General features: G+C 43.0%; 1 protein-coding gene across 1 annotated transcript in view; it reads left to right on the top strand.

Annotated features, from left to right (window-relative positions):
* Ush2a (usherin) overlaps positions 1–26,633 on the top strand; it is a 669,744-nt gene that overhangs the window by 576,951 nt on the left and 66,160 nt on the right. The window contains 1 exon segment of the mRNA XM_041635252.1: positions 2–180. Coding sequence (XP_041491186.1) covers positions 2–180 — 179 coding nt within the window.

The raw sequence follows: 26,633 nt of genomic DNA on the forward strand, positions 1-26,633 counted from the left end.
GCCCCCGATGAAGGTCTCTCAGCACCATGGGCTCAAGTCACCAGTGCTCATTCGGTCCTGCTAAACTGGACAGAACCTGAGGTCTCCAATGGCATTATCTTCCGGTACCATTTAATCTACCAAGAAAGACCAGAGGAGTCAACACCTAGCAACTCTGCCATCCCTGCTTTCACAGTGACGGTAAGTAAGAATTTAGAATAAATAAACAGCCCTTGGGTTATCTGGTTAACAAATTAAAATTCGTTTCCTTATCTGCTTGCCATGTTCCTCACTTGGAGCATAAATATATGAAATTTTCATGTTTGAAAAACAACAATAATTATAATATTGATAATAAATTGAGTATGAGCAGCATTTGGGGACCAGTTGGCAGGACCAGAACTTATTTGCATTACTACAAGCAAATAAATGAGTCTCTTTGCCTGATTACCACCTTACAGACCCACTAAATGGAAATAATTCAGTATTTCCCTCAATAAAGCATAGGAATAATGTCAAGATGAGAACATGCAATTGTCTAGTTTGTCAAAGAACTAATCTTAAATATACATGTCTGTAGGTTTATATGCATACAGAGAAGAAGGCCATAATATCCCATGCTCTAAAAAAGACACATGTATTCTAACAGGGAATTAATTATTCTTTTCTGAACTGTTCCCCTGATGGATAAAATAATTTCATTAGCTCACCTAGTATTTCCTGTGAGTTTTCTTTGTGCCCAGAATTTCCTTGTGTTCTATGAGAGATGCAGAAATGTGGTGGCTTTTGCCTTAGAAACATTTGTATAATATTGTAGAAATGAAAATTATAGTTTAAAAAATAGGAACCCACAGTACTAGAATTTGGATCCCAAACCCCAACAACACATGCCAGTCATGAGTCACAGTGCAAGAAGAGGTATCATCCAGAAAGCACTGCACAGGAAACCCCCTGGAAGTTAACAGGAAGTCCTCAGGCTAGAGAGCCTGTATGGAAAAGATGAAATGTTAGGGTCTTGGGAGGAAATTCATGGTTTTCAAAACATGCCAAAACGTCATTAAATGTGAATGACCCTTACAGATAAGATGAGCAGGGTAGAATTGAATGTTACTTTAAAAGCTAAAGGCATGTGCCTGTGATTCAAGCTCATGGCAATCCAATATATATATATATATTGGAGTTCGTTTTTATCAAGATGGATGAATAGCACCTGGTCAGTGTATCAAAATGTAATTCCAAAAGAATCTCTACAAGTAAATGCTGGAGTTTTAATTTTTCCACTGTGCTCATGTTTAGTTTTTTACATGAGTCAACCATAAGCAGCATTTGAGAGAAGGCATTAATGTGAAAGTCTGTGTCTTATTTCAGAATTGATACTTTGTTTTCCTGTTTGACATTCTGTAACCAGAGACTTCTCTTTCGTTCCCAGCCACCCAGACCTGAATAATCACACAGAAACTATATTAATTACAGCACTGTTATATTCCTAACTAGCTCTTACATCTTAAATTAACCCATTTCTATCAATCTGTGTATTGCCATGAGACTGTGGCCTACTGGTGTGGTTCCTAAGGTTCCGGCATGTCCTTCTCTTTCGGCAGCTACATGGCATCTCTCTAATTCTTCCTACTCTTTCTATATCTCTGTTCTGATTTTAAACCTGGCTTTACTGTGCTAAGCTATTGGCCCAAACAGCTTGCTTTATTTATTAACCAATAAAAGCAACACGTGTACAGAAGGACATCCCACATCAACATCCTTTTCCTATCAGTGTCTCTTCCATTTCATTTCCGGATACTTTTTCATAAGCATTATGAGCCATGGAATGCATAGTAACGATCCATTTTAGCTAATAATCTGATTGGTAGGGAAACCTACTATATTTAAACTGTATCCTTAGAACTTAGATTCTAATTGTTCTTTCACCTCTAAAGTAATTTTGGTTAAAATATTGAAATACTATGATAAATATGTGTTTATCAAAGGCACCAGCAACAATGACCAAACCTTTGTTCTTTCAAAATATAACTTACAAGAATATATGACTAATTATATATTCTGCCCAGTTCTATTGGAATTCATTGGGAGAATACCCTGTGGGTCATTGCTTTGCGGTTTTGTTATCAAACACATGATTTGGGGTTCTGATGGATGTGAAAACTCTGTTCTTTATTCATTTTATTTATAAAAATTTAACCTGTTCCTAGAAGAGAAGCCACAGCCACCCTGTGGCCTCAGGCTGTGAGTTGCACGGGATGGGGGTGGAAGACTTAATACATGGAGCTTCCTAACATTGTCTTCAACGCTCCCATTCTAAAAGACCCATCATGCACACCTTTTCTATTTTTCTAAGACTTACTATTCCTTATGATTCCAAAGAGACTAGCCAGAATAATCAAGAAATTATAAAACTCCTACAACGTATTTTTGAGTGTGTGCATTCGTCCCATGTGACCTTCCAGCATTCTGGATCATTGACTCTGGAGCAGAACTCCTCAGAGATTTGGTTGGATTCACCCAGAAAGTTCCATCTGAAGTTTTCAAGCCATAAGGGCAGGATTCAGACATTCTGGTCCACCAGGCCGAATCTTTAGGGCACAAGTCACTGTGACCTCACATAGATGGATACTTTGAAAGAGATCATCAGACAAATAGACCATGGTCTATGAATCTTATCCACTCATATATTCCCAATGTAGAGGCTACATTTAACCTTTAAAAAAAGACTAAAAGTAGGAAGATGTACCATATATGCAATGTTCTCTCTTGCCCTCCACAGAGAGGAGTATCCTTTTTACCCTCACTGTCCTCGTTTGCTTTCGGTTGCTGAGATTAACACTGTGACCAGAGGCTACATGTAGAGGAAATGGCTTGTTTGGCTTATACATCCCTAACATGGCCCATCATGAAGGGATGTCAGGGCACGAACTCAAGGCAGGAACTGAAGCAGAGACCACAGAGGAGCGCTACTTATCAGCTTGTTCTCCGTGACTTGCTCAGCTTGTAATTTTCTACAACCCAGGGCCAATTTGTTTGCTGCTCAGGAGTGGTACCCCCCTTACACAGAAGAAAATGATGGACAGACTTACTTAGAGGGCATTCTGATGGAGGCACTTCCTCCATTGCCTCTTCCCAGATCACCCTGTCTTGTGTCAAGTTGGAAAAAAAAAATAAACTAAACATCACACTATCCATATATCTTCTTCTATAATATAGGCCTATTTTTGTTTTCTGAACAACATGACTTCCTTCTATTGCTGAAAAAATAATCTTTAGGGTCAAGCACATTCAATCAAACTGGATGAATAGCCGTTGAGCTCTGTGTTATCCTTACTCACTGTGGGGCCTACTATGAGACTGAGCCCAGCAGTGGTTGGGTAGGAAGGTGGGTGGTCAACTGGGAGGCACAAGTTACTAGTTGGGCACTAAGGTTTCTAAGCCCCTCACTCCAGTGTGTCTTCGATCTGGGTGTGCATAAAGGACTCCCTTTTAAATCTTGCTGCAAGTCCCCTACTCCTCTTGAATCTTACTCTCGCTAAGATCTCCGCAGCAAAGGGGTGCTGATTGATATAAATGAAGCTCTTAATGTAAACACACAATTTCAGAAAAACAAACCAACCCAGACTTGTGAAAGACGTCCCTAACATCACTCATTTAGTCCCTTGATTATTGGGGTCCCATGTCTACTCAAGGGACCATCAAAATATCACCCATGGTGTCAACAGATCCCTAGCTTGCCTGCGTCCCCCCAGAGGTGTCTAGAAGCAGGTGGAGGTTGCTGGAGAGCCACATGAAGCAGGTGCAGTGCAGCCATGAATCCTGTGGAGGTGGCAGTGGATGGAGAACAGGCAGCAGGGGCCCTCCATAGGGGTGAAGACTGGATGTGTTGGCAGGAGCAGCAGCAGAGGCAGCAGGAGAGGAGAAATGGGGAGCGAGTGGCTTTTAATGCATCACTAATTTCTCTCTCAACATCATGAAAAGCCATCTCTCTTTGAGTCCAAGGAGGTCTTTCTAAATTGAAAAGAACAAAATTCTTAGGTTGTCTTCAGACCTTAGTAGTCTTCCCTACAGAAAACAGGCTTCAGTTACAAATCCTTAAACTCCCTTCCCCCATTAGCTCCGTGATGGATGGAGCAATGTCAGGAAAGAGGCTGAATTTAGCCTTGCTTGGCATGCGAGAGTTCCACGGTGCTACTTGCAGGAACACTCCTGGCGAGGCTGGCGAGGCTGGCGAGGCTGCCACCACCACTCAGGTCTGTTTGCTCCTGCTCACTGGCACCTGCCATCGTTCTGGCAGAAATAACTTGGGATTTAAAGGCAAAGGTGTTTTGCCTGCTAGTTAGTGCTATGAGAACATCCCTGCTTGCCCTACAGGATCATAAAACACCAAGCCCAAAACATGCCTTTGGCCACTAGCCTGAAAGATAGATGGTATCTCACTCCATATGTAGAGTCAGGCATAAGGAGCTGATGGACTGAGCAAATGATTTGGGTCACTAAGAGTTGGCTTCTCATCTGGGCATAAAATCCAAAATTACAAAAGTAATCTCTACATTCTGGTTGCCAAACTCCCTTTCCCAATGTCAAGGAGGAGGCATTTAAAACTTCCTCATGTGCTTGGCCCAGATCTCTTTGCCATTAAATAGATTTGTAGCCAAAACACATTATGAGGTACTTCATAATTGCCCTATTATGGAAGGTTTGTGAGTAAATTGATGAACTCATTCTAATCCCATTTTCGTTTTGGCTTATTATAACGTAAGATTTTGCTTCTTACGTATGATCTTAAGTTAGTTGTAGCTGTGACAGTGTGATGGTTCTCAGCCTTTCTTCTGCAGACCCATTCAGAGGCTGGCAGAAAGGCTCTGTAAGATGTGGCCTTCTAGAAGGATCTCATTCTAGCATGATTAAGCAATGGTACAGTTTAAAAAAATGGCAACTCCACCAAAACTCCCTCGCATGTTTGTCTTATAGACAAATTTTTTCACATTTTATAATGTTAATAAGGTTATTCTTTCTAGTATATGAAATGTCTTAGGGTTTCTATTGCTGTGAAGAGACACCATGACCATGACAACTCCTACAAAGGGCAACTTTCAATCAGGGTAGCTTATGATTCCAAGCTGTAGTTTATTATCATCATGGCGGGTGGCATGCAGGCAGACAGTATGCTGGAGAAGGAGCTGAGAGTGCTACATCTTGATCAGTGGGGAGCAGGAGTCTGTATCCACAGTGGGTGTAGCGTAGCTTGAGCGTATGAGACCTCAAAGCCCTCCTGCACAGTGACACTCTTCCTCCAACAAGGCCACACCTCCCAATAGTGCTCCTCCCTACAGGCCAAGCCTTCACACTTACAGGTCTATGGGGGCCATTCCTATTCAAACCACCAAGTGAAAGATTCAGAGTGTGGGTGGGGTGGTGGTACACAGCACAGTGAATGCTTGTTGTAAGGATGTGTTTGATGTGATGCTGCCTCTTCATTTGCTAGCCTTGTATGATCTTCCTTCAACTACTTATCGGAGAAAATGTTTTCTCCTTGTACTTTATTCTGACCAGCTCCACTAAGACCCCCTTATCTATCCATCAATAACACCAAAGGTGGATCCCATGGTTTGCCCTTGAGTTACTCTTCACTGATAAGCACCCAACCATATAATCTAAATCTGCTGTCCTATGCTTAGCGGTCTACAGTGAAGAGGAGACAGCATGGTCACGTGCCTTTTCCTTCCTTAGTTTCCTATTCTCTTACTGATTTCCTCAGAATAATCGGAAAGTGGGGAGGAGAGGAAAGGAGAGAGGGAGTAAGGGAAGGAGAGGAAGAGAAGAGGGAGATGAGTTATGTAAGAATGAGCAGAGCCTTGCTGATAACAATGTTCTCACCTATCCTCCATCGCCACCACAGTACAGATGCCTCATGGGATTTTCCCCTGTGGGTTATGTACAGGACCCCATGAAGACTCCCGTGCCCCATATTCCACTGATGGGGGCAGGCCAGGTGATCTGACTGGTTGTTTGCTATTGTGTTTGCGTTCCTTTCCATTACTGCCCTTGCGGTCAACCCCACGGCTTCTTTTCTATCCCTGCTGCCACCCCAGCTAACTTCCTAACCCGTCACATTGGATTATTTTCTTAGCACCCATGAGACCTACAGAGCTCTTGTCCTACCAAATGATAAAAGTGTATCTTGTCCACAGTGATCGTTCCTATTGAATGTCTGTCTGTGAGCAACTCTCTGAGGCAAGACCCAGTCAAACCTCAACTTCAGAGGTCATTGAATAAGAAGCCCTTGTCAGCATCTGTGTTGGGCCATGATCATCAAATCCTAGAATTGCATCAAGACCCTCCAAAAAGCTTTCTCCATCCTTGTGGCTAGATCCAAAATACCCTGAGTCTCTTTTGCAGTGGGAAACCCCATGTCAAGAGTAGACGTCTATCACTCCTTTCCTGGAATTCTCGATTCCTCCAAGTGACTCTGAGATATTTATTCCTCATGTGCCTTCACAGGGTTGGAAAAACCACTAAACCACTATAGGGAGAAAAAAAAAACAGTGATCTCATTTATCAGCTGAATTCCCCTCTTGGATTGGCTTTTCATGAGCTCATACATGCTTTCAACCAAAAAGAAATGATTTATTTTGTGTTTATGTAAGTGTATTCCATAGTGTGTGTATAGAGGTCAGAGGTCAACTTGGAGGAATCAGATCTCTCCTTCCACCACGTGGACCAAGGTTCTAGCTGACCAAGGTTCTAGCTCAGGTTCCCGAGCTTGGGAAAAAAAACACCCTTAGCCGTTACACCAGCCCAAGCTTAGACATTCTTTTGCATGGCTTATCTTACATAGGAAGATGAGGCATGAAGACCAAGGGCTGATTCTTTAAGATTTGTATTTAGTCACTGCCTCTTGTTTAACTTGCTCTGTCGTCCAGGCTGGCCTTGAACAAGCGCTCCTCCAGCCTCGGCCTTGCAGTGCTGGGACTTATAGGCACCAATCAGCACAGCCAGTTCTAGTCACTTAGCTTACTCAGCTTCACCCATGAGGTCCTGCATCAGCTACATTCCGCTCTGCATCCTCCCCCTGGCTGCTCAAGCCAGGTCATCTTGAGGCTTCCCTCTTCCTTGCTGCCATATGCAACTCTCCCGAAATCCTCTCGAGTCAACCTCCACACTGTGTGCTGATTCCTTCTTGAATCCCATAGGCTCTCCACCCTCATCCTCTCTTCCTCCAAGGGTGGCCTCGCCCTGACACATCATCCTTTATACTCTCAGTCTAAACTAGACTGTTATGTACCTCATAGGCTTATTACATTAACTAATGCATCACAGCGCTTAATACGCAAAGCGCTGTGATTGGCCATAGAGCAAACTGAAACGTTAGATGTCCTGCAATGCGCAGGGCTGAGATAAATTGGCAAATGTAGATAGAGCTGTGGTTCGTATAAAACAGCTGAACTAATTGGCCATAAGTGTAAAAATGTGTTTTACGTTTGCTCCCAATCCTGCAACAAAATTCTCAGTTTACAACTTTCAGGTCATTCCCTAAATACCAGGTTTGGTTTAGTCTCTTTTGTAAATTGCTAAGCAAGAATCTGTTCTCTGCAGCTCCCTGAAGTGGGGGTTTGTAGTCCCTGCCACAGTAGCAGCTCAAGCCTTCCCTAAGACTCTGCTCTTCCCAGACTCTGTTTACCCACCACGCTGTGACGCTCTAAGGGCCCTTGCTTCCTTAGATCTCAGCCCGTATGAACAGGATCTAGCCCTCATCCCACCCCACCTCCACTTACTCCCCAGATAACACAAATTGGCATCACCCTTGCCAAATAGCAGGCTCTCTGTACCTGGGGACAGTTGGTGGAGCCACTCAGAGGCCTTTGAGGTGAGTATGGTGCTTCTTTCTGAACCTCACCCCGACACCCAAGGACCCTCAAGAAACCTTGCCCACAACCTGCGAAAAAGTACTGTGAACGCGGTGATGGGCCCACACTATAAACTCAGTATATGCCAGTTAGCAGAGACAGCAAGCTGTAAATGACAGTGAAGGGCAGAAGTTAATTGAACTACTCGACTCTCGTCACCAGCGGAAAGTGGCCACTACCTGAGACAAGATGGCTGCCCCTGAAGGACCCCATTACAGCCCCGCAGTCACCTCCTGGGCTCTGCAAGGGCTGATGGGTGAGGGGGATATCATACACAAATGACCAATTCTTTATGGTTCACAGCCGATCAAAGCGAAAGTCAGCAGCTGTTCAGGACAAGTGACCACTGTAACGGCTGTAATATAACCCGCTAAATAGAGAGGGAATTGCAGCGGAGGCAGAGGTTAGCCGTGATTATCGGCAGGTGAGTGCTTTATTGAAGTTGAAAGACCATTAACATTGATAGAGTAATTATTTCAACTTGAAAGTAATTACCTTGATGGGTGATAACTTCTCTAGTGTTCCTGGATTTGATTGGGCCAAACAATTGTGAACTCCTAAAGCCTAGAAAAATATTACAACAATACTGTGATTTCTAAATTACCAGAGCTACTGCTGGAATATTCTAATCATGCTTAACAGTGAAAAGATTTCGCCTAACACAAGCTGCCGACCTCTCCTGGAAGGAGAGACGCTTCCTTTTTAATCCAAAAGCAATGACCCACACCCACCACCTGCAAGTACTCTGTGATAGGCTTGCAAATGAATCTTTTTATCTCCTTATCATTTTGTAAGGTGAAACACCTCGGGAAAGTCTTCCTAGGCTAGTACAAAGCCTAGGCATTAGCCTCCTTGATCCAGTCTGCGGGTTGAGAGAAGAGAGGAGAAAATATTTTCTATCTGTGTCTTTGAGGATTTAGGTTTGCATAAATTAATTATCCTGATAATGACACTGTGTTGATTGAAAATTCTAGAAGCCAGGAGATGTGGATCAGACGCTTCAGATGTCGTTACAGTTACCCCTTTTCCGGGGTTTTCTGTCTTGGCACTATTGAAGCCACTATGAGTTTGTTCTAACTGGACTGCTTTGTATTTATGTAATACCAGACATCAGCAAACAAAATGAAAGTTGAAAATCTGGGCAACAGCGTCTTTGAAATCTCATGAATATATGAAAATTACATGCTATTTGCAATGGAGGGCAGAAACACATCAGATCTAATTTGATGATCATGACCAAGAAACATTGCGGGTCTCATCCATTAATTAGCTCTTTGTGGCATTTCTGCTGAGAATCTGCACATAGAAGCCATAACGGATACAAAGGGTGAGTCTATTCCCCCAGACTGCTGGAGAAGAATAAAAGACAAAAAACATTGTGATAAGCAATTCCTTGCTTATAAATGCCTAAAAGAACCAAGGAGGACTTTAAGTCACACCTCTGATTCCAACCTCCCCTGCAGCACACAGCCATGCTACAAGTCCACCAGCCACGGAGAGGACAAGCAGGGGCATTGTGATGTGAAGCTCCACTGTCATCAAAGATGGATGGTATCTCACCTTAAATCCCTCGGTGATTCCTGAGGCCTGTCTGTCACCTTGGCAGGATTTGGTCAGACGATCGGCCAGTGGATGACTATCTTTTGGCAGTGTTTCCTGGGATTTTTTTCTAATTAGTACCTGAGGATCTCCCAGGGATGGAGTAGGTTTCCACTTGTTGTCTGAGAGCCAATAAGAATGCTTTAACCAAGCAGATAATGGCTTTCCTCCGTCTCCCTAAGTTGTTCCGAGTCCTTTTTCCCTACCAGAGTCACTGAGGGTCTTTGAAAACAGAACCAAGGCTCAGCGACCGAGCAGAGAGAGTTCTAAGAACTGACCAGAATCTAGCAAAAGACAGAAGGGTCAGCCGGGCGGTGGTGGCGCACGCCTTTAATCCCAGCACTCGGGAGGCAGAGGCAGGCGGATCTCTGTGAGTTCGAGACCAGCCTGTTCTACAAGAGCTAGTCCCAAGACAGGCTCCAAAACCACAGAGAAACCCTGTCTCGAAAAACCAAAAAAAAAAAAAAAAGAGACAGAAGGGTCGGTGAAACCATCCCACTTGGGGAGTGATAGGATTTAAAGATTAAATTGTAAATGTTACCACTAAACCAACCAGAGTCATGAGGTCTGAGGACATGATATCATATCTATGGTAGCGTGTCCTATACAGCCAGGCTAGAGTATGTGAAGAAACCCCACGGGCGCTCTGAATGTAAAAGGAGTATAATAACTCATTTTTAAACATTTTATGTGATACTTGGATTATTAAATATTCACATTACCAAATCAGAGAATTTTAATCCATTCTAAGGGGAACATTGTCTAACCCTAAAAGATAATGGTCTAGACTAGATAGTAAAATGACAGTGTATTTTTAACAGATGTAAATGTTACCTTTCGACAAGACACAAGTAATGAGTTTTATCATATAAGTTCCTATTGGGTGATTATGACCCAGAGTTTTATTTTTGTTGAAGCAATTACTAAAGTCATGGCTGGATACCTATGCCCATTAGTGGATGATTCTGTGGTTCTTTTTTTTATGATATTATTGATCTCTTGCTGAGCTGAGATTCAGGTTTTATGCCAGATAGCTTGATTAATGGGTTGGTTTCTATAAGTGGACTGAATGGGGCTGGAAAGCAGGGGCAGCCGGCTCTGCCAACCCCAAATCCGTCAAGACGCATAGCTCATTATGAAACAGTTATCAAGGATACATGAAAAATTAATTGGACTCAGTTTGATTCTGAAAAGAATCGGCTTTCTCTTCGGCAGCCCCCCACCCCTTCCAGATGTTCTGTGCCAGCCCCTGGAGAAACAGCAAAGGGAGATGTATTAATACCTTGTATTGATTAGATCAAGACCCCTGACAGTTATTTGTAGAGATACCATCTGGCCGCTGCTCGAATTCCTTCACCAAAAACAGGACGTGACATGTTATTAATCTCAACCCTCTAAGTATAGACAGTTGCCTTTTCTGTTAAAGCGTATTTTACCATTCCGTGGGAGATGGAGGCGGACCTGAAGGGTGCAGAAATTAAGGTTATTACACAAATTGAGCCATATGGTCCAAATATTTCAGCAAGAAAATTGCCAGGCAATAAAAATTGCTCCTGCCTTCCTAATGGTGTAAATTACAGTTTAACCATGGCTCTAATGATGTCCTTCTGCCGCGCTTAACTACTGTTACATGAAGGACATTGTTTTAAAAATATAAAAAACAAGGAAATGCCGGCAGCGTGTTTTACAATCTGTTAGTGTGTCATTAAGAACACTGTCAGAAATACATAAACATAACAGCAGCCAAAGCAGCATACAAAGAACCCGATCAGAAAGATGGAGGGTGTCGAAAACTCCTCCTGTAAAGTCAAGTGCGCAGAACCTCCTGGAAGTTTTTCAGAAGAGTCCTATATTGTGCTTTCTTCTAATTCCTTTATTTCACCCATCAGCAAAAGTAAGCTCCGAAGCTCACTGTGAGTGTGTGAACTGACTTAAGTGTCATATCCTGCACCCTTCTACCCTCCCCACATAGATGGGAGAGGAGGAGCAGAGCAGAGGTGTGACCAGCTCCCAGCCAAGGATGCCTGCCGACCTTGCAAAGTTCATCCGTGGTCGGCCAGGAGGTACAGGACTCTGCGCCCCTCCTCACCAGGATTGGTATCCCTACAATTCTCGAGAAAGCAACCCTGTTCATTCGGACACAGTAGTTACATGCAGTCTATTTGAACTATCACAGTAAAGATCCTGATTAAGACTTGAATTCTTCTAATATTTTCAGGTTAATTAGACCAAAAGAAAAAAAATTCCTGAAACGTAAGACCGTCCCACATCGCTCATGTCAGGGTACATTCCCCGCCACTCCTTTGGCTGTCACAGACGCGGTGAACACGTTCTGTTAGGTTAAACTTCCGGAGAAAAACTCCGTGCGGGCAAATGCACGGAGACCGCGGCAGGAAAGCTTTTAATTCCTGTTTTCTTTAAGTGCTTCCCGGTTTTTCTCTTCCATGTCCCCAAAGAAAAAGTTTTAGTGCTTAATTTACCCTTAAATGGAAGAATGAAAGGAAAGAAAAGGGAGAAGAGGGAAAAGGAAAAACGGCCAGGAAACAAAGCTGCTATATTTGCATACAATATTAATATTCATGAGGAGTCTTAAGTAACTGCCTCCTCATGGTGTCAAGGGCAGAGAGAGTGATTGGAAGCACTTTATGTCTGGAATGTTCTTTATCCAGGTAGGCTGATGGCTGCCTACTGTATTTGTTTAAAGTTTTTGCTTCTTCGTGTGTGTGTGTGTGTGTTGCTTTCTTTGTATATATGCATGAGTTTGTACGGCTATATACATGGATGTACATGGAAGTGTGAACATGTGGAGGCCAACGTAGATGTTGGAGGTCTTTGTCTATTGCTCCCACCTGGCTGACCTGAAACGCAGAGATCTGCCTGCCTCTGCCTAGAGCCTGCCCTCTGCCAGTCTCTTGGCAGCTGGAGCTCACTGATGACTAGTCTGGCTGTCTGTGAACACTGGCATTGCAGATGCCCGCGGCTGCACCCCACCCAGCTTTCCTGGGGGTGCTGGTAAGCCCCTGCAGGTCCTCAGGCTTCTGTGGCAGGCACTTTCACAAACTGAGCCTGCTGCCAGGCCCACGCTTCCTCTTTCTCTTAAACCCTCGGCCTCTTCTATTGACGCGTTTTCTTTTTTCCACCCTGTTTACTGTTTGTCTCCCCAACCTGAGTGTGAGCCTGCGCTCTGGGGACTGGTCCTCCAGACCTTTGTCTCCAGGGCTGAGAATAACGTCAGTTTCACAAAGACCTTTGTTAATGAATGATGAATTGATGAATGGCTGAAATCCAATAAACCAGAAGTGGCTTGTGTATTGCCACACCCAAGCTACTATTATAATCTAGAGGTTTTTTTAAAAATTGCTCAGTAATGTTATATTTTTATCCTAAAAGGAGATCTGTATGTTCGCAGCTAAATCATCTTTATATTCCAATTTCCACCTGTAAGCCAAGAACTCCCTTTATAAGCCATACGGGCACTTCACAAAATCCCAGTTCCTCATCCCCACTGTCACCATGGAGCTTTAGAATCTATCTGCTCTTAGTGAGGAAACAGAATCTCAGAAAAATTAAGTAAGATGGGTAAGGCCGTGTAGCCTACTGCAGGTGATAACTCGGTGGCGGCAATCTCTGATTTGTTTGGTTGTTTGTTTGTTTGTTTGTGTTTTTTGGTGTAAGGTTTTTTTAATTGATTTTTATTGAGCTCTACATTTTTCTCTGCTCCCCTCCCTGCCTCTCCACTCCCCTTCAGCCCTACCCCAAGATCCCTATGCTCCCAATTTACTCAGAAGATCTTGTCTTTTTGAGTGTTTTGTACCTGCTCGACTTCACCTCTTGAGCTGTTGCCTGAAGGAGCAAGATGCTGTTCACGGAAAACTAAATATTGATGAAAATCACAGAAAAAGACAGATTCCTCATGACTTGGTATGATTTTTTGACAGAATGAATATAGCAATTGATGTATAAAATATTGAATACATTGAAGATCACTTGGGCCAGGATAGTTCAGAGGCCTGTGTGTTAAACTGTGTATCAAAGATGTGCAGCCCGCAGGAGCTTGACCATCAGGGACATCAGTGGGTCTGCTCATTCAAGCATCTGATGGCAACGTTTTATTCCAGGATGACAAGAGAGGCCCTCTTCCCAGTCTGGCCCCACTTGTCAGGTTGATAGCAAACTTGTGACTTTTAAAAGATGTCCAAAGAACCCCCTCAGATAAAGCTGCCCAGGGAAGTGGTCAGCAGCAGGGTTAAGAACCTGTGCTTAGCAAGCCAGCCTTGGAGACTGGCTGGGATCCTCTCCCACTTTGTGCAGTCACCAGCTGGTTCCTGATGATGCTGACCAGACAGGCTGAAGCAGGGATGGAGGAGTATTTGGTCCGGCTTGGTAAGTCATCATCAGTAGAAAATAAGAGACTTTTTTCTGCTATGTGTACTGTCTGGAGCTACTCATACGCGATTTCTTTTTTCAAAAGTAACATAAATGACACAATGGCACATGTCTATAATCTCAGTCTTCTAAAGGCTGAGTCAGAGGAATATTAGGTTCCAGGACAGCTTAAGTTATATAGAATTTTAGGCCAACCTGGGCCAATAAGGATACCCCATTTCAAAAGACAGAAACAAAGCAAACAAAAGTTCTTTTCTCATTGCTTCTTTATTCCACAACAACTTTTCCCCAATGCTGTGTGTCCCTTTAACATGACAGATTAGTTCTCTCTCATTCACAGCAGAATGGCCTTGTGACCACTGACCTCGCTAGGAAAAGGAATGACAAAGCCAGCCAAGAAGGTGGGCTCCTCTTTGGAATACTCCAGGAAGCTTCTCAGAGACTCACTGACAATATCCCCCTTCCAGGGTCTGCAGTGTCCTTCCTTTGTCTAGTACAGTGCTGGATGACAGCCTGAATATCAGGGGGATGCTGGTGACATTAACATTGACTGTGACAGTGCCTGGGTCCAAATCATTAGACCTTTAATAAAGAACACCGCTCCCTGGAATGTAATGAAGACCCAAACCTAGTTTTGCCCTTGAGATGGTAGAAGGGCCCTGAAATAACTAAGTGGATATGTAGGTGTCTATCCCAGGACCTGCCCTACTATCTCTCTTTCCAGACTGCCTATTGCCTCTCATCTATAGGAAACCACAGGGAAGCCTGAAAGAGGCTTTCTGGCTCTGGAGAGGTGGTTCAGTCAATAAGCCTGAGGACGCAAGTTCCATCCCTCAGAACCCACATAAAATTCTATCTATGCCTGGTCTTGTGTCTCCATGATCTAAGCCCTGGGAAGGTGGAGACAAGCAAATTTTGCCAGTTAGCCTAGTGGGAGCACCCCAAGACACCCCGTCTCAAAAAAGCAAGGTATGGATGGATTCTGAGGAACACCACCAAAGTGAGTAGCTTTCTAAAACGCTGTGTGCGTTACACGGTGGCTGATTTTTTCCTTTGTGGCCTATCATACTGTAGAAATGCTGTAATTAGCACTTCTGGCTTCGACACAGTAAGAGCCTCAGGAGACACACCTTGTCCTTTCAGCTCTCAGCGACCTGGTCATCATGCTGTAAGCCTTGCCATTTGTCCTTAGCAGAGTGATAATTATTTATTAGTGGAATGGATGCTTATTATATTCAGAAATTAAAATTGTTAGGGGACGTTGTGCGGAGGATCACATCTGTTAGAAATAAATCACTTAAAAAATTATATTAGGCTCACAGACGGTCAAGAGCAGAGCAAGGGGAGGGAGGTGCGAAGGGGCTGAGGAGGCTTGCTTTTAAATCCTGTGAAGTAGAGTGTGGTTACTATGCTGTCAGCACACTACAGTGTTCAGATATCGACTCTGTATTTCCCCTCTTTGAACCCCGGGTATCCAATTAACAGTGCATGCTAGTTTTTCATCCCAAGATAGGAAGACACATGGAATGGCTAGACTGGCTTCCAGTGATGCCTAGCATTGAGCAAAATTTAAAAAGTTAAAAAAAAAAAGAGCATGAGGAGAGACAGAAGAAAAAGAAGAGGGAGGGATGGAGGGACGGAGGAACAGAAGGAGGGAGGGAGGAACGGAGGAACGGAAGGAGGAATGGAGGGAGGGAAAAAAAGGAAAACAAGAACAATGAAGAGATCACTGGAGAATTCTAGAAACATAGTCCAGTGGAAAATTTAGTTCAAATGATGCTAGAATTACAGAAGAAACAAGAAAATTTAAATTGAAAGGTTTGGGAATTTGGGGTGGGGATGGCACAAACTGCCTCCCTAAGGTCCATCCCCTCTTTGTGTTTCTTGAGGGCACCTGTTCTCGGCAAAACCTAAGGGGTGACCATCCTCAGCAGCAAGCAGTTCCCTTGTGTCTGCAGTGGGAGGCGCTGTTTTCTGTTGCCTTCAACAGCTGCTGCCCCTCACCCAGCAGAGAGAAGCCTGAGAAAGCACTGATCTTACAGATAGAGGTCCTTGCAGATACAAAAAAACTTGGGGTTCTCTAATTCAAGCTGATTGAGATGGATGGAAGTGTATTAATCCATACAGCCTCATTATGTGGCCTCAAGAAAAGACACCGTGTTTCTGCCATCAAGTCTTATGATAACAAACTCCCCTTCTTTCTCTCCCTTCCTCCCCTTCTACCCCTCCGATCTCAGCCCCCCACCCCTGCTCTTAAAAAGCACATGAAAAGAAAGGGAGGCTCTGGGGGTTCTCTCCACCTGATAAAGCATCACTTTTTCATGGGGTAACCAGATCTACAAGAGTCCAGAAATAAGAAATTCTGAACTTGCACCTTCAGAGATAGATTAAAAAAAAATAGTTTTCTAAAATATTTTATTAATTCTTTGCTAATATGCATATACACGTTGTACTTTTTATTGTACTCATTTCCATTCCTTCCCTGACTCCTCATAGGGTTGCTTCCTACCCCTGCTCCCAATTTCAAGTCTCTTCTTTTTAAAAAGATAGTTTTAAACATATTAGTTTCCTCACTTTGAAGTAATTTAGTAATCTTCAGCCAGGAAATTAAGGGTCTGAGGGAAATGGCTAAATATGCCATGCCTCTGAATGGCAAGTCTGGTGTTCAAAAGTCAATGCTGTCTTCCTTTTGGACCAGTCTGTGCTTGTGCTTAAAACCTAAAGAGACCATTTCTGAGCCCCCACTGTCTGGAATGCTCAGACCTCTTCCTTTTTGCTAGAAGAATGTCCTTCATGGGGCATGTCAATATACCATACAAATCAGAATTCAGAACCATCCATGCACCAAGTATCATGACTGCAACATTCTTTGCCCCTTCCTAAACTAGAATGATGGCATGCTGTTGCAAGGAGGGCTTGTTCATTCTGGTTTAACACAGCTTCTTGCTGTTTGCTGGTGGTGTGCTGCAGCTCCTTTAAGAGAGATTTTCTTGACTCAGCCATAGCAAAGAAAAAAAGCTGAGCCATTTTGAAATGCTGGCTTTTTGGGCGGTGCTGCCAGCACCACCTCTGGTGCTTTCAGGAGACCAAGCATTTGAATGGGGTTTGTGAGCAACATGCTAAAGCTTGCTTGGTGGCAACATGGACCAGCTGTGTGCCTAGAGATGGGGAATTATGCATGGCTCTTTGAGGCAGTGAACAGTTCCGCCATGCTGGACTGGACAGGGCAAGCAGGAAGTTCCATATTTCCCCTAGCAATGGCGCAGCTTAAATTTTTAAGAAGTGCTTAGCATTTTAAGAAGGACAGTAAAAAATTACAGATACACAATAGAACAGATCCAGACATAAAAGAACACCAAACGAGTCACGGTGTTAAAAAAATGTATGTAGGCTTAGGAGAGAAAAGAGAAAGAGTAAAGAGACAGTAAATGTAATATAAAAGAGTACAGAAAGCCATAGATTAAAGGAGTGAAGATAATAAAATAAATACTAAAAAGTAATAGAGTAAAAACAAGTCACGTAAAGATGAACTACGTACAGAGAGTCTGGATTATGTATATTATTGTGTTTTCTTTGAATTTTTTGACTGTGAAGGAGCTAAGTACAGAGAGACATTTCATTGGGTGGGCTGCTAAGCTAAACCAGCATATATATTATAAAGGTATCTTGACTTCAGAACTTCGGTCAAAGGAAAAGAGGGTCTTCTTTTATTTCCACAGAAATGAGAACCTGTGGAATCCTCACAGACTAATGTGGTTTGAAAGACCAAGACCCCTTGAAAGGTCACCATGAATAACCCTCAAAAAATTACTTTGCCCAATAAACAGCAGAAAGCAGTTTGGAGAAGAACTATACCCATATTCCCAAATATTGTTTATAAATGTTTGTTTACATTTAAAGGGAAATATGCTACAGAAATTTGCATTATTATTGATCTTGGTTTATTGATAATTCACTAGAGTTTTAAGCATTCATTCTGCTCTCCAGCTCCAAGTGTATGTAGTTTATATTAGCGTGATCATGAAGGGGCACTAATAGTCAAGCCTGTAGTCACATTAGCTAGGTTTTCTAGATGTATAGAGATATATTTCAGTTAGGTAGGTATTCTTCAAACCTTTCAAAGACTACAGAATCTGGCATTTAAAATGTTTAAGAACTTAGGACTTTTCATGACAGTGAGACACATCTGTTTCTGGCAGCACCAATTACTTCAAGAGGAAGATGGACATCAAAGAGGCTCCTTGTGGAGTTTGCTAGTCATTTAGAAAAGAAACTGTTCTTGCCTGGACTGCTTGATATACAGGGCCCACAGAGAAATGACTGATGAACTTGCCTAAAGGTGAGATGGTCCTTCAGGGTTCCTGCTTCATGAAAGAGTCTGCCAGGCATTCTGCAGGACACAGAAAAATATGACTGACAAACTGCCAATATGGATGGAGCTGTCTTTGAAATTTCCTGCTTCATGGAAAAGTCTGCAGAATACTTTGGGCCTGTAGGCTGAAGATGGATGCCCCAATGTTACAAAAGAACTTTCGGTGACTGTCCAGGCAGCAAGAAGTTTCTGTCAATTTTAGAGTTTTGGAAGTTGCTTACAATGTACTCAGGTAATATTATATCCTTCTGGAGTCTTTGATGGAGTTGAAGAATAGATATAGTTTTCCTTAGTTATGATAAAAGATAAAGTAGATATAAATACTGTAACTATAATTCTTGCTTAATAATTGTTTTGTTATATGTAATTTTACATAGTAATGTTAAAGTTAAAACCTTCCTTTTTATTTAAACAGAAAAGGGGAGGTGATGTGGGATTCACCTCTCTATGCTGTGAATACCATTAGTAACTAAAGAAACTATCTTGGGCCTGCACAGGGATAGAGGTAGACAGGGAAAACTAAACTGAATGCTGGGAGAAGGAAGGTGGAGTCAGGGAGAAGCCATGTAGCCTTGCTAGAGACAGATGCTGGAACTTTAGCCAATCAGCCACAGCCATGTGGTGATACGTAGATTTTAATAGAAACAGGTTAAACTAATATGTAAGAGTTAGCCAATAAGAAGCTAGAGCTAATAAACCAAACAGTGATTTAAATAATAGTTTCTGTGTGATTATTTCCGTTCTGGGCGACCGGGACAAACAAGCCCTCCTTGCAACAGCATGGCAGCATAGTTCTCTGTGGCCTTCTTTTTTACTGCTGCATTATTGCACCCAGTTGGGGGATCTGACAGAGCATTCCATGTGTCCTACTTTTAAGATGCCCAGATGGCGGCTACGTGCTTCGGTTTGAATTGGGCAGCCCTCATCCTTCATGCTTTATAGTCGGCCTGGTTATCAAAGAAAGATAGAAGGGGAAATTCTTCCATTCAACTCCCCTTCATCTGTCCTCATCACCTAGTAAATGATGTGTTCCCACAGTTACTGGGGTGACAGCCACCTCGATAGCTGAACATCCCTTCCATGGTGTGGGTAACTCCTTGTACTCACAGCTCCTGAATCCCTCCCAGCAAGACTCCTTCGTGGTGTAGGCCATTCTATGAGATCTTAGAAGCAGCATAGGAGGGAGCAGCAGTGCAAACATTTTATACCCCAAGGAAAACACTTATATTTACATTGGTCTTTTTCATTCTAGTCTTTAAGCTTAGCAGAGAATTTAAATGAAATCATTCAGCCTGAGACAGTGATATGTCACTGTCACCTGGAAACACATTGGGCCACGCCACATTTGCAGCTATCTTAGTATGCATACAGCCTGTGGTCTACAGGTTGAACACATCTGATCCTGAATCTAGTACTTTTCCTGCATGTTGCCATTTAAAACCCAATGATGCTATGCAGTATTTTAGGACTTTACCTTCATACACTGTCTGTGCTCAGTTCCCATCTATTTGCACATGAGTTTCCTAAATGTGAGTCTCATTCCCAAGGAGGTAGGAACTAAGATTTGTGTACCTTGTGTTCCTTCCCTGATCCCTGTAGTACTCAGAGCTGTGCTGGGGAAGTAATAGTCATCAAAGAAAACACCTGACTGAAGCTCCAGAAGCCTCCAGGTTCTAAGCTGATGTCAGTGATTTTCTTTGGACAGAGCATAAAGCCAAGTTAGACAGTTGCATTTCTGAATCATCAGAATCCCAGGATTCCTCGGCAACTCCCAGGAGGAAGGTCACACTGAAATCATTGCTCTTGAGTGACAAAGGTATGCCAGGTACTTTCAGAATGGTCACCTACTTCTCACAAAGTTCATAGGGAAGTTAGAGACTGTTAGGAGCCAAGACTCAGAATAATTAGATTATGTGCCTAAAGTGTCCCTGGGGTGGGGGACAAAGCCAAGACCTGAGCTCCAGCCATGGTCATTAAGTAACTCTTGTTTGGATTAAGGTTCTAGAATCTCAGAATTGCCTCTTTGCCCAGACGTCACTCACAGGACTTTGAGGGATCATTATCCTTTCTTATAAAACAGGAATCCATTTTTATCTGTTTTAAAAGATAAAAAAGTAAAAATCATGGATTCTAGAACAATGTGTTAGGCACCCAAAATACCAGATTTTGAGCATACCCTCTGTCTTCAGTGAGAATTTTTCTCTGTTTTGTTGAAATATTGAGCAGAAATGTATAAATTGAAAACCATCTTGGATCTACCTATATGAAAGTAAAAATCACAATGCATTCTCAAAATGAATATAAGTTGTTTTTATTTTGAATTAAGTATGCTTAGCTTAAGGACATTTTCTCTTAAGGTATAATGACTAAACTCTGATCATTCCTTTTTGTTTATTCATTTAAAATGCAAATAAAAGCAGATAATCAATAGATCATAATCTAAAACTAGAGGATTTACGAGTTAATAAGCTTGAGTCAATAGATACGCTATAACAAAGCTCTCAACGCTAAACCTGACATAATTTGCTTTACGCTAAGCTGGTTGACTTAATGCTTTAATTTAATTCCAATATTAACCGAAAAATCCAAGGAAAGGGGGGAATTTTAAATCCTATTATATTAAAATATTTTTCAAGCGACAGCTCAATATCACCATGCTACAACTGCTGATGTGTGCCACTAATGTCTACCCAACCATCCAGGTCTAAAGCTTTATGGACAGTTAACCCTTTGGAGCCTGGTAAAAGTAAGCTATGGAAGTTCTCAATGCCTTCTCTCTGACAGCTGTTCTGTCTACCTCAGCTGCCATATTTTTGTCTTTTATGTGTTTTTCCTGATTCATTGCCAAACTGTTGTCAGGGATGTTGCTGTTGGTTTTGTGTGCAATTATGTGTATTAGAGTGCTTGTGTGTGTGTGTGTGTGTGTGTGTGTGTGTGATGTGTGTAGGTCAGAGGACAACCTTAGCTATCACATCACAGGTGCTATGCACCCATTTTCATTGGTTCTAGCTCACCAATCAGGGTAGCTATATGGTCACCAGTCCCCAAGGATCTGCCTTTCTCCACCTTCCTAGGGCCAGGATTATAATATAAGCATGTGCCACCACACCCAAAATTTTACATGATAGAATTAAACCTAGGTTCATGGGCTTGCAAGCTGTGTACTTCCCTGAGTTCTCACTCCAGGCCCAAAGCGCTTATTTCTAGAACAATCCTCCTACTCATCTCTATTTTATTGTACAACCTGACTCCTCAGAAGGGAAAAGGCTGTAGGCAAGCCTGAGTCACACAGCAGTAAGGAGGCCTTTCTTGAGTTGCTGAAAGGAACATGTGACATGCAGTAGCATTGCCTTACAACGTCTGGTATCATTAGTGGAGACAGTAAGAGGTATGGAATAATACCCCAAATGCCTGCAAGGTCATGGGCACAAACACTCTAGTCTGAATGCCTCCCATCAAATCCTGATTCGGCCCCTGATAATATGATGTGCATGGACAGTTTGCTTCAACGACCTTCTCATCCTCGTCTTCCTGAAAACAAAGATAATGTTAGTCTCTCTCTCTCTCATACATACATATATATGTGTATGCATGTGTGCTATGTGTGTGTGTGATACAGAGATAGATAGATAGATAGATAGATAGATAGATAGATAGATAGATGATAGACAGACAGACAGATAGATAGATAATAGATAGATAGATAGATAGATAGATAGATAGATAGATAGATAGATAGATAGATACAGGTAGACAGGCAGACAGGCAGATTTGGAAAGCTCTGTGTGTTTTAACCCTTTAGGACAAGACACTTTGTAGGGAAAGAATTCAGAGGGCAAAGAACTTATCTGTGAGTGATTTTGAGAGCAGCAGTACTGGTCACTGGCTAGAGTGGTCAGGTGCTTCTTTCATAGTAGCCGTGCCTGTTGGCCATTCTCCACCCTCCACAAGCCATCACTTGTGAGTTCCCTATGTCATTAGTGTCATGACTGTCACACTCTGATCAAGTAGCAGTATGCTTTGGTTGCCTCTTAACCAGCCTTATGGTCCCATGAATGTTGTGACCAAAAAAAAAAACAAGTCCAATCACTCTGCTAAATGAACTCATGTTCACTGGGGGGTGATGTGAGGGTGTCCCTTTTCTGTTTGGGAAGGAGAGTCGGGAAATCACACTGATGGTGTAGGAATTCTTTCTGTTTGTGTGTTGCTTTCATTGGTTAATGAATAAAGAAACTGCCTTGGCCTAGCTGATAGGGCAGAACTTAGGTAGACTGGGAAGACAGAACTGAATGCTGGGAGGAAGAAAGGCAGAGGAGAGGGACACCATGGAGCCGCCAGAGTCAGACATACCGAATCTTTCCCGGTAGGCCACTGCCACGTGGTGATATACAGATTAATAGAAATGGGTTAAATTAAGATGTAAAAATTAGCCAATAAGAGGCTAGAGATAATGGGCCAAGCAGTGATTTAAATAATACATTTTCTGTGTAGTTACTTCAGGGCTAAGCTAGCCGGGCAGCCGGGAGGAACAAGCGGACACCCTCCTACAACACACTGGGGTTTTTTTGTTTGATTTTGTTTTTTGGGTTTTTTTTTTTTTTTTGGTGTTTTCAAGACAGGGTTTCTCTGTAGCTTTAGTTCCTGTCCTGGAACCAGCTCTTGTAGACCAAGCTGGCCTTGAACTCACAGAGCTCTGCCTGCCTCTGCCTCTCAAGTGCTAGGATTAAAGGTGTGCACTACCACCACCCAGCAACACACTGGTATTTAAGGATGAAATTTTTCCTCAACAATTCTCAGGTCTGGAATCATGGGCATTCAACTATCTCCTGTGCTGCTGGTGACAGTTCTCATGTGATTGTCATTGCCCGTACCCACACAGTTCTCATGTGGTTGGCATTGCTCGTACCCACACAGTTCTCATGTGGTTGGCATTGCTCGTATCCACACAGTTCTCATGTGGTTGGCATTGCTCGTATCCACACAGTTCTCATGTGGTTGGCATTGCTTGTGCCTGCACAGTTCTCATGTGGTTGGCATTGCCCGTACCTGCACAGTTCTCATGTGGTTGGCATTGCCCGTACCTGCACAGTTCTCATGTGGTTGGCATTGCCCGTACCTGCACAGTTCTCATGTGGTTGGCATTGCTCGTATCCACACAGTTCTCATGTGGTTGGCATTGCTTGTACCTGCACAGTTCTCATGTGGTTGGCATTGCCCGTACCTGCACAGTTCTCAAGTGGTTGGCATTGCCCGTACCTGCACAGTTCTCATGTGGTTGGCATTGCTTGTACCCACACAGACTCAGTCAATGTAACCATACACACATCACTTCAGCTGAGCTGTGCCCACGGCTGGCACAACTGCTTGAGCTGGGTTTAAGTACCACTTAAACTGTCTTTAGAAAGGTGATACTGGTATTCAAATTAAAAACTAGTATAAACACTACATAGGCCAGAATCAGCTCATCTGTGTGTGATTTTCTTTAAAAAAAAAATATGCTCATATAAGCTTAAATTAAGAGTCTCAACAAATATAAACTTTAAAACTCTAAAGTTTTATATTTTCATTTAATTAGAAGTCCTTTTTTCCTTGGGGATACATAAAATAATTGTTTTCCTTTTATCAAGGAATTTTTATAGATGTATTAGAAAATATTAGATATATGCTATGATATTCTTTTCAAAATAGCTAGCATATTGCCAATAAGATAATGTATTTAAATAAAAGATAATTTATGCATGCAACAGACATCTTTTGAGCACCCATATGGTGCTAAGAACATTCTGTCCCCAGTCTCTGTCCTCTAAGACTCAAGACCTCGTCAGAAGAACCGACAGCTAAACAGATCCTGATTCTGTGAAATAAGAACAGCAGAAGAAGCAGAGAATGAAAAGAGATGATTCTTCTGGGCAGCCAAACTCTCCAGAATGGACCTGGCATTAAACTGTTTTTGAGACGCTGGGGAGTTCCTAAGCATGGAAGGGTACTCTGCAAGGGGTGCACTGTGGGCCAATGCAAGGCTTCATCGGGAAGTTCACTAAGACAAAGGGCAGGGGTGCAGGGTGAGCAGGGAGGGCCTGAAGGTGCAGGGTGCACAGGGCAGAGCCTACAGAGAGATGCAGGCTGCAAGAGTACTTCTGAGGACATGGAGTTGGGACCTCCTGTGCTTCCGGCATTCCTCAGCCTTGCAAATGACAGGTTAGGTTTTGATCCTTCTACTTGATCCTGACAGTGAAGTAGACTCTAGAGGCAATGAGTGTGTTTAGGTACCATTTCGTTTGAAGTTCCAGGGCAGAGCCTTAGCTATTTCCACCTTCTTGATACTAGGGAAACAATATGATTTAAAAAGAAAGAAAGAAAGAAAGAAAGAAAGGAAGAAGAGAGGGAGGAAGGGAAAGAAGGAAAGAGGGAGGAAAAGAAAATAAAAAAGGAATTGAGTTTCTCCTGTGGAAGCAAGGTTACAGAAAATAGAGCCATAGAGGAACCCAAAGACTCATAGACTCGCCAGTCCTTAGAATAGAAAAGTCATCGCCTGATTCAGGAGCATTCACTTCCAGTGAAGTGTTAGGAATCCCTCAAAGGAGACACTACTAACCAGCCTTAGCCAGGAGAGAACCGTGGAATATTCTCCACACTGAAGCTGTGGTATTTTGTTATCAGCCTGAGCAGACTCACAGACACCTTCATCACCCAGGACCCAGATGATCACTGTGGCTTTAAGCCGTGCAGAGGTGGCACTGCTCCCTGGCTATCCCACAGAACCCAGAGTCAGATCTGAGGCCTGGACTCAGCCCACAGGGTTCGCACCATCTGACCCCTGCCCACCCCTGTGGTGTCAACTCTGCACACATTGCTATCAGCTGAGTGCCAAGCTCGATACCATCTTAGACCATTAAGCAAGTCCTCTTTGCCTCTGCGTGTTGCCCCTAGTGCCTCAGCAGGCTAGAATCTTCTGGATTCTTTCCCCATCCCAGCTTCCTCAAGGACCTCCCTCACCTGCTATACCTGTGAGCTCACTGGCTTGTCCCTGTCAGTCAGGGCCAGACACCAGGTGGTATTTCTTGGGTCATTCTCTCCAGAATTTCTTGCAGTGCCTGTGTGTGAGCTGCCCCTCCCCCTCCTTCCCCCCTCCTCCCCTTCTCTCTCCCACTTCCCCTCCCCCCATCTTCTTCTTCTCTTCTTTGTCTCCCTTTTTTCTCCCTCCCAGCTTCCCATTTCCCTCATTGTAGTCCAGAATTGAATGAGCTTGTCCCTGTTTGCTGTGACTTGGCTTCTGAGGTTAGGAGGGTGTCATACATCCATAAGTTCTCGAAGGCCGGCCCAGTCACAGTAGCATAAACACGGCACACTAGCTGGGAAGATTCTCTTACATGTATGTTATCACAGTTCTTCTAGCTTCCCATGGAATTGTTGGGTCACAGGGTAAGCACACTTTTAATTTTGATAGATCAGAAGTGCTGCTTTTTAATATTTAGTGTGACTGATTTGCCACTTTAAAATTTAATGATCATAAGTTTAATGTTTTTTATCTTCCCCTTTGACAAATATGCCATTCTGAGCAGTTCTTCTTTTCCTCAGTGTTTTTGTGGTAACAGGGCATCATTGTACATATTGTAAGGATTCTAGTTTTTGCTTTATTGATTGATACAGCCAATTTTCCAGTCAAGAATATATCTGTGGAGTCAGGCAGTGATGGCGCAGGCCTTTAATCCCAGCACTCAGGAGGCAGAGGCAGGCAGATCTCTGTGAGTTTGAGGCCAGCCTAGTCTACAAGAGCTAGTTCTAGGACAGGCTCCAAAGCTACAGAGAAACCCTGTCTCAAAAAAGAAACAAAAAGAATATATCTGTGAATTGAATCTTCATCTTCTCCTTACCCCTCTCACTGTGAAATGAATGATATGCTTGGGGAGAGAAGAAACGCTCTCTTCCCTTACCCTCCTCCTTCTCTCTGTGGAGGTCAGTGGTTCTCAACCTTCCTAATGCTGTGACCCCGGAATGAAGTTCCTCATGTTGTGGTGACCCCAACCATAAAATTATTTCTGTTTACTTCTTAACTGTAATTTTGCTACTGTTATGAATCATAATACAGATATCTGTGATGCGTGATATCTTAGTTGTGACCCCTGTGAAGGGTAGTTCAACCACAAGGGGTTGGACTCACAGGTTGAGAACTGATGGTGTTGATGGTTGGCCAAGTGAAGGCATTAAGAAATGACAGGTCTAATTGCTGACTGTTTTAAGTTGGGAAGTGTGTAGTAGTTACAGTAAAGGGCCTCTGCCTAGACTAGGGTAACACACATCACAGTCATGAGGGAGAGTGGTGTGGGAAGTCATTGATTAATGAATAAAGAAGCTGCTTTCAGTTAATGGCTTAACAGAATATAGCC

The sequence above is a fragment of the Microtus oregoni genome, unplaced genomic scaffold (assembly GCF_018167655.1).
Source record: "Microtus oregoni isolate MIOR12 unplaced genomic scaffold, Mior012 000047F_ref0000412, whole genome shotgun sequence".
In the NCBI taxonomy this organism is placed as follows: Eukaryota; Metazoa; Chordata; class Mammalia; order Rodentia; family Cricetidae; genus Microtus; species Microtus oregoni.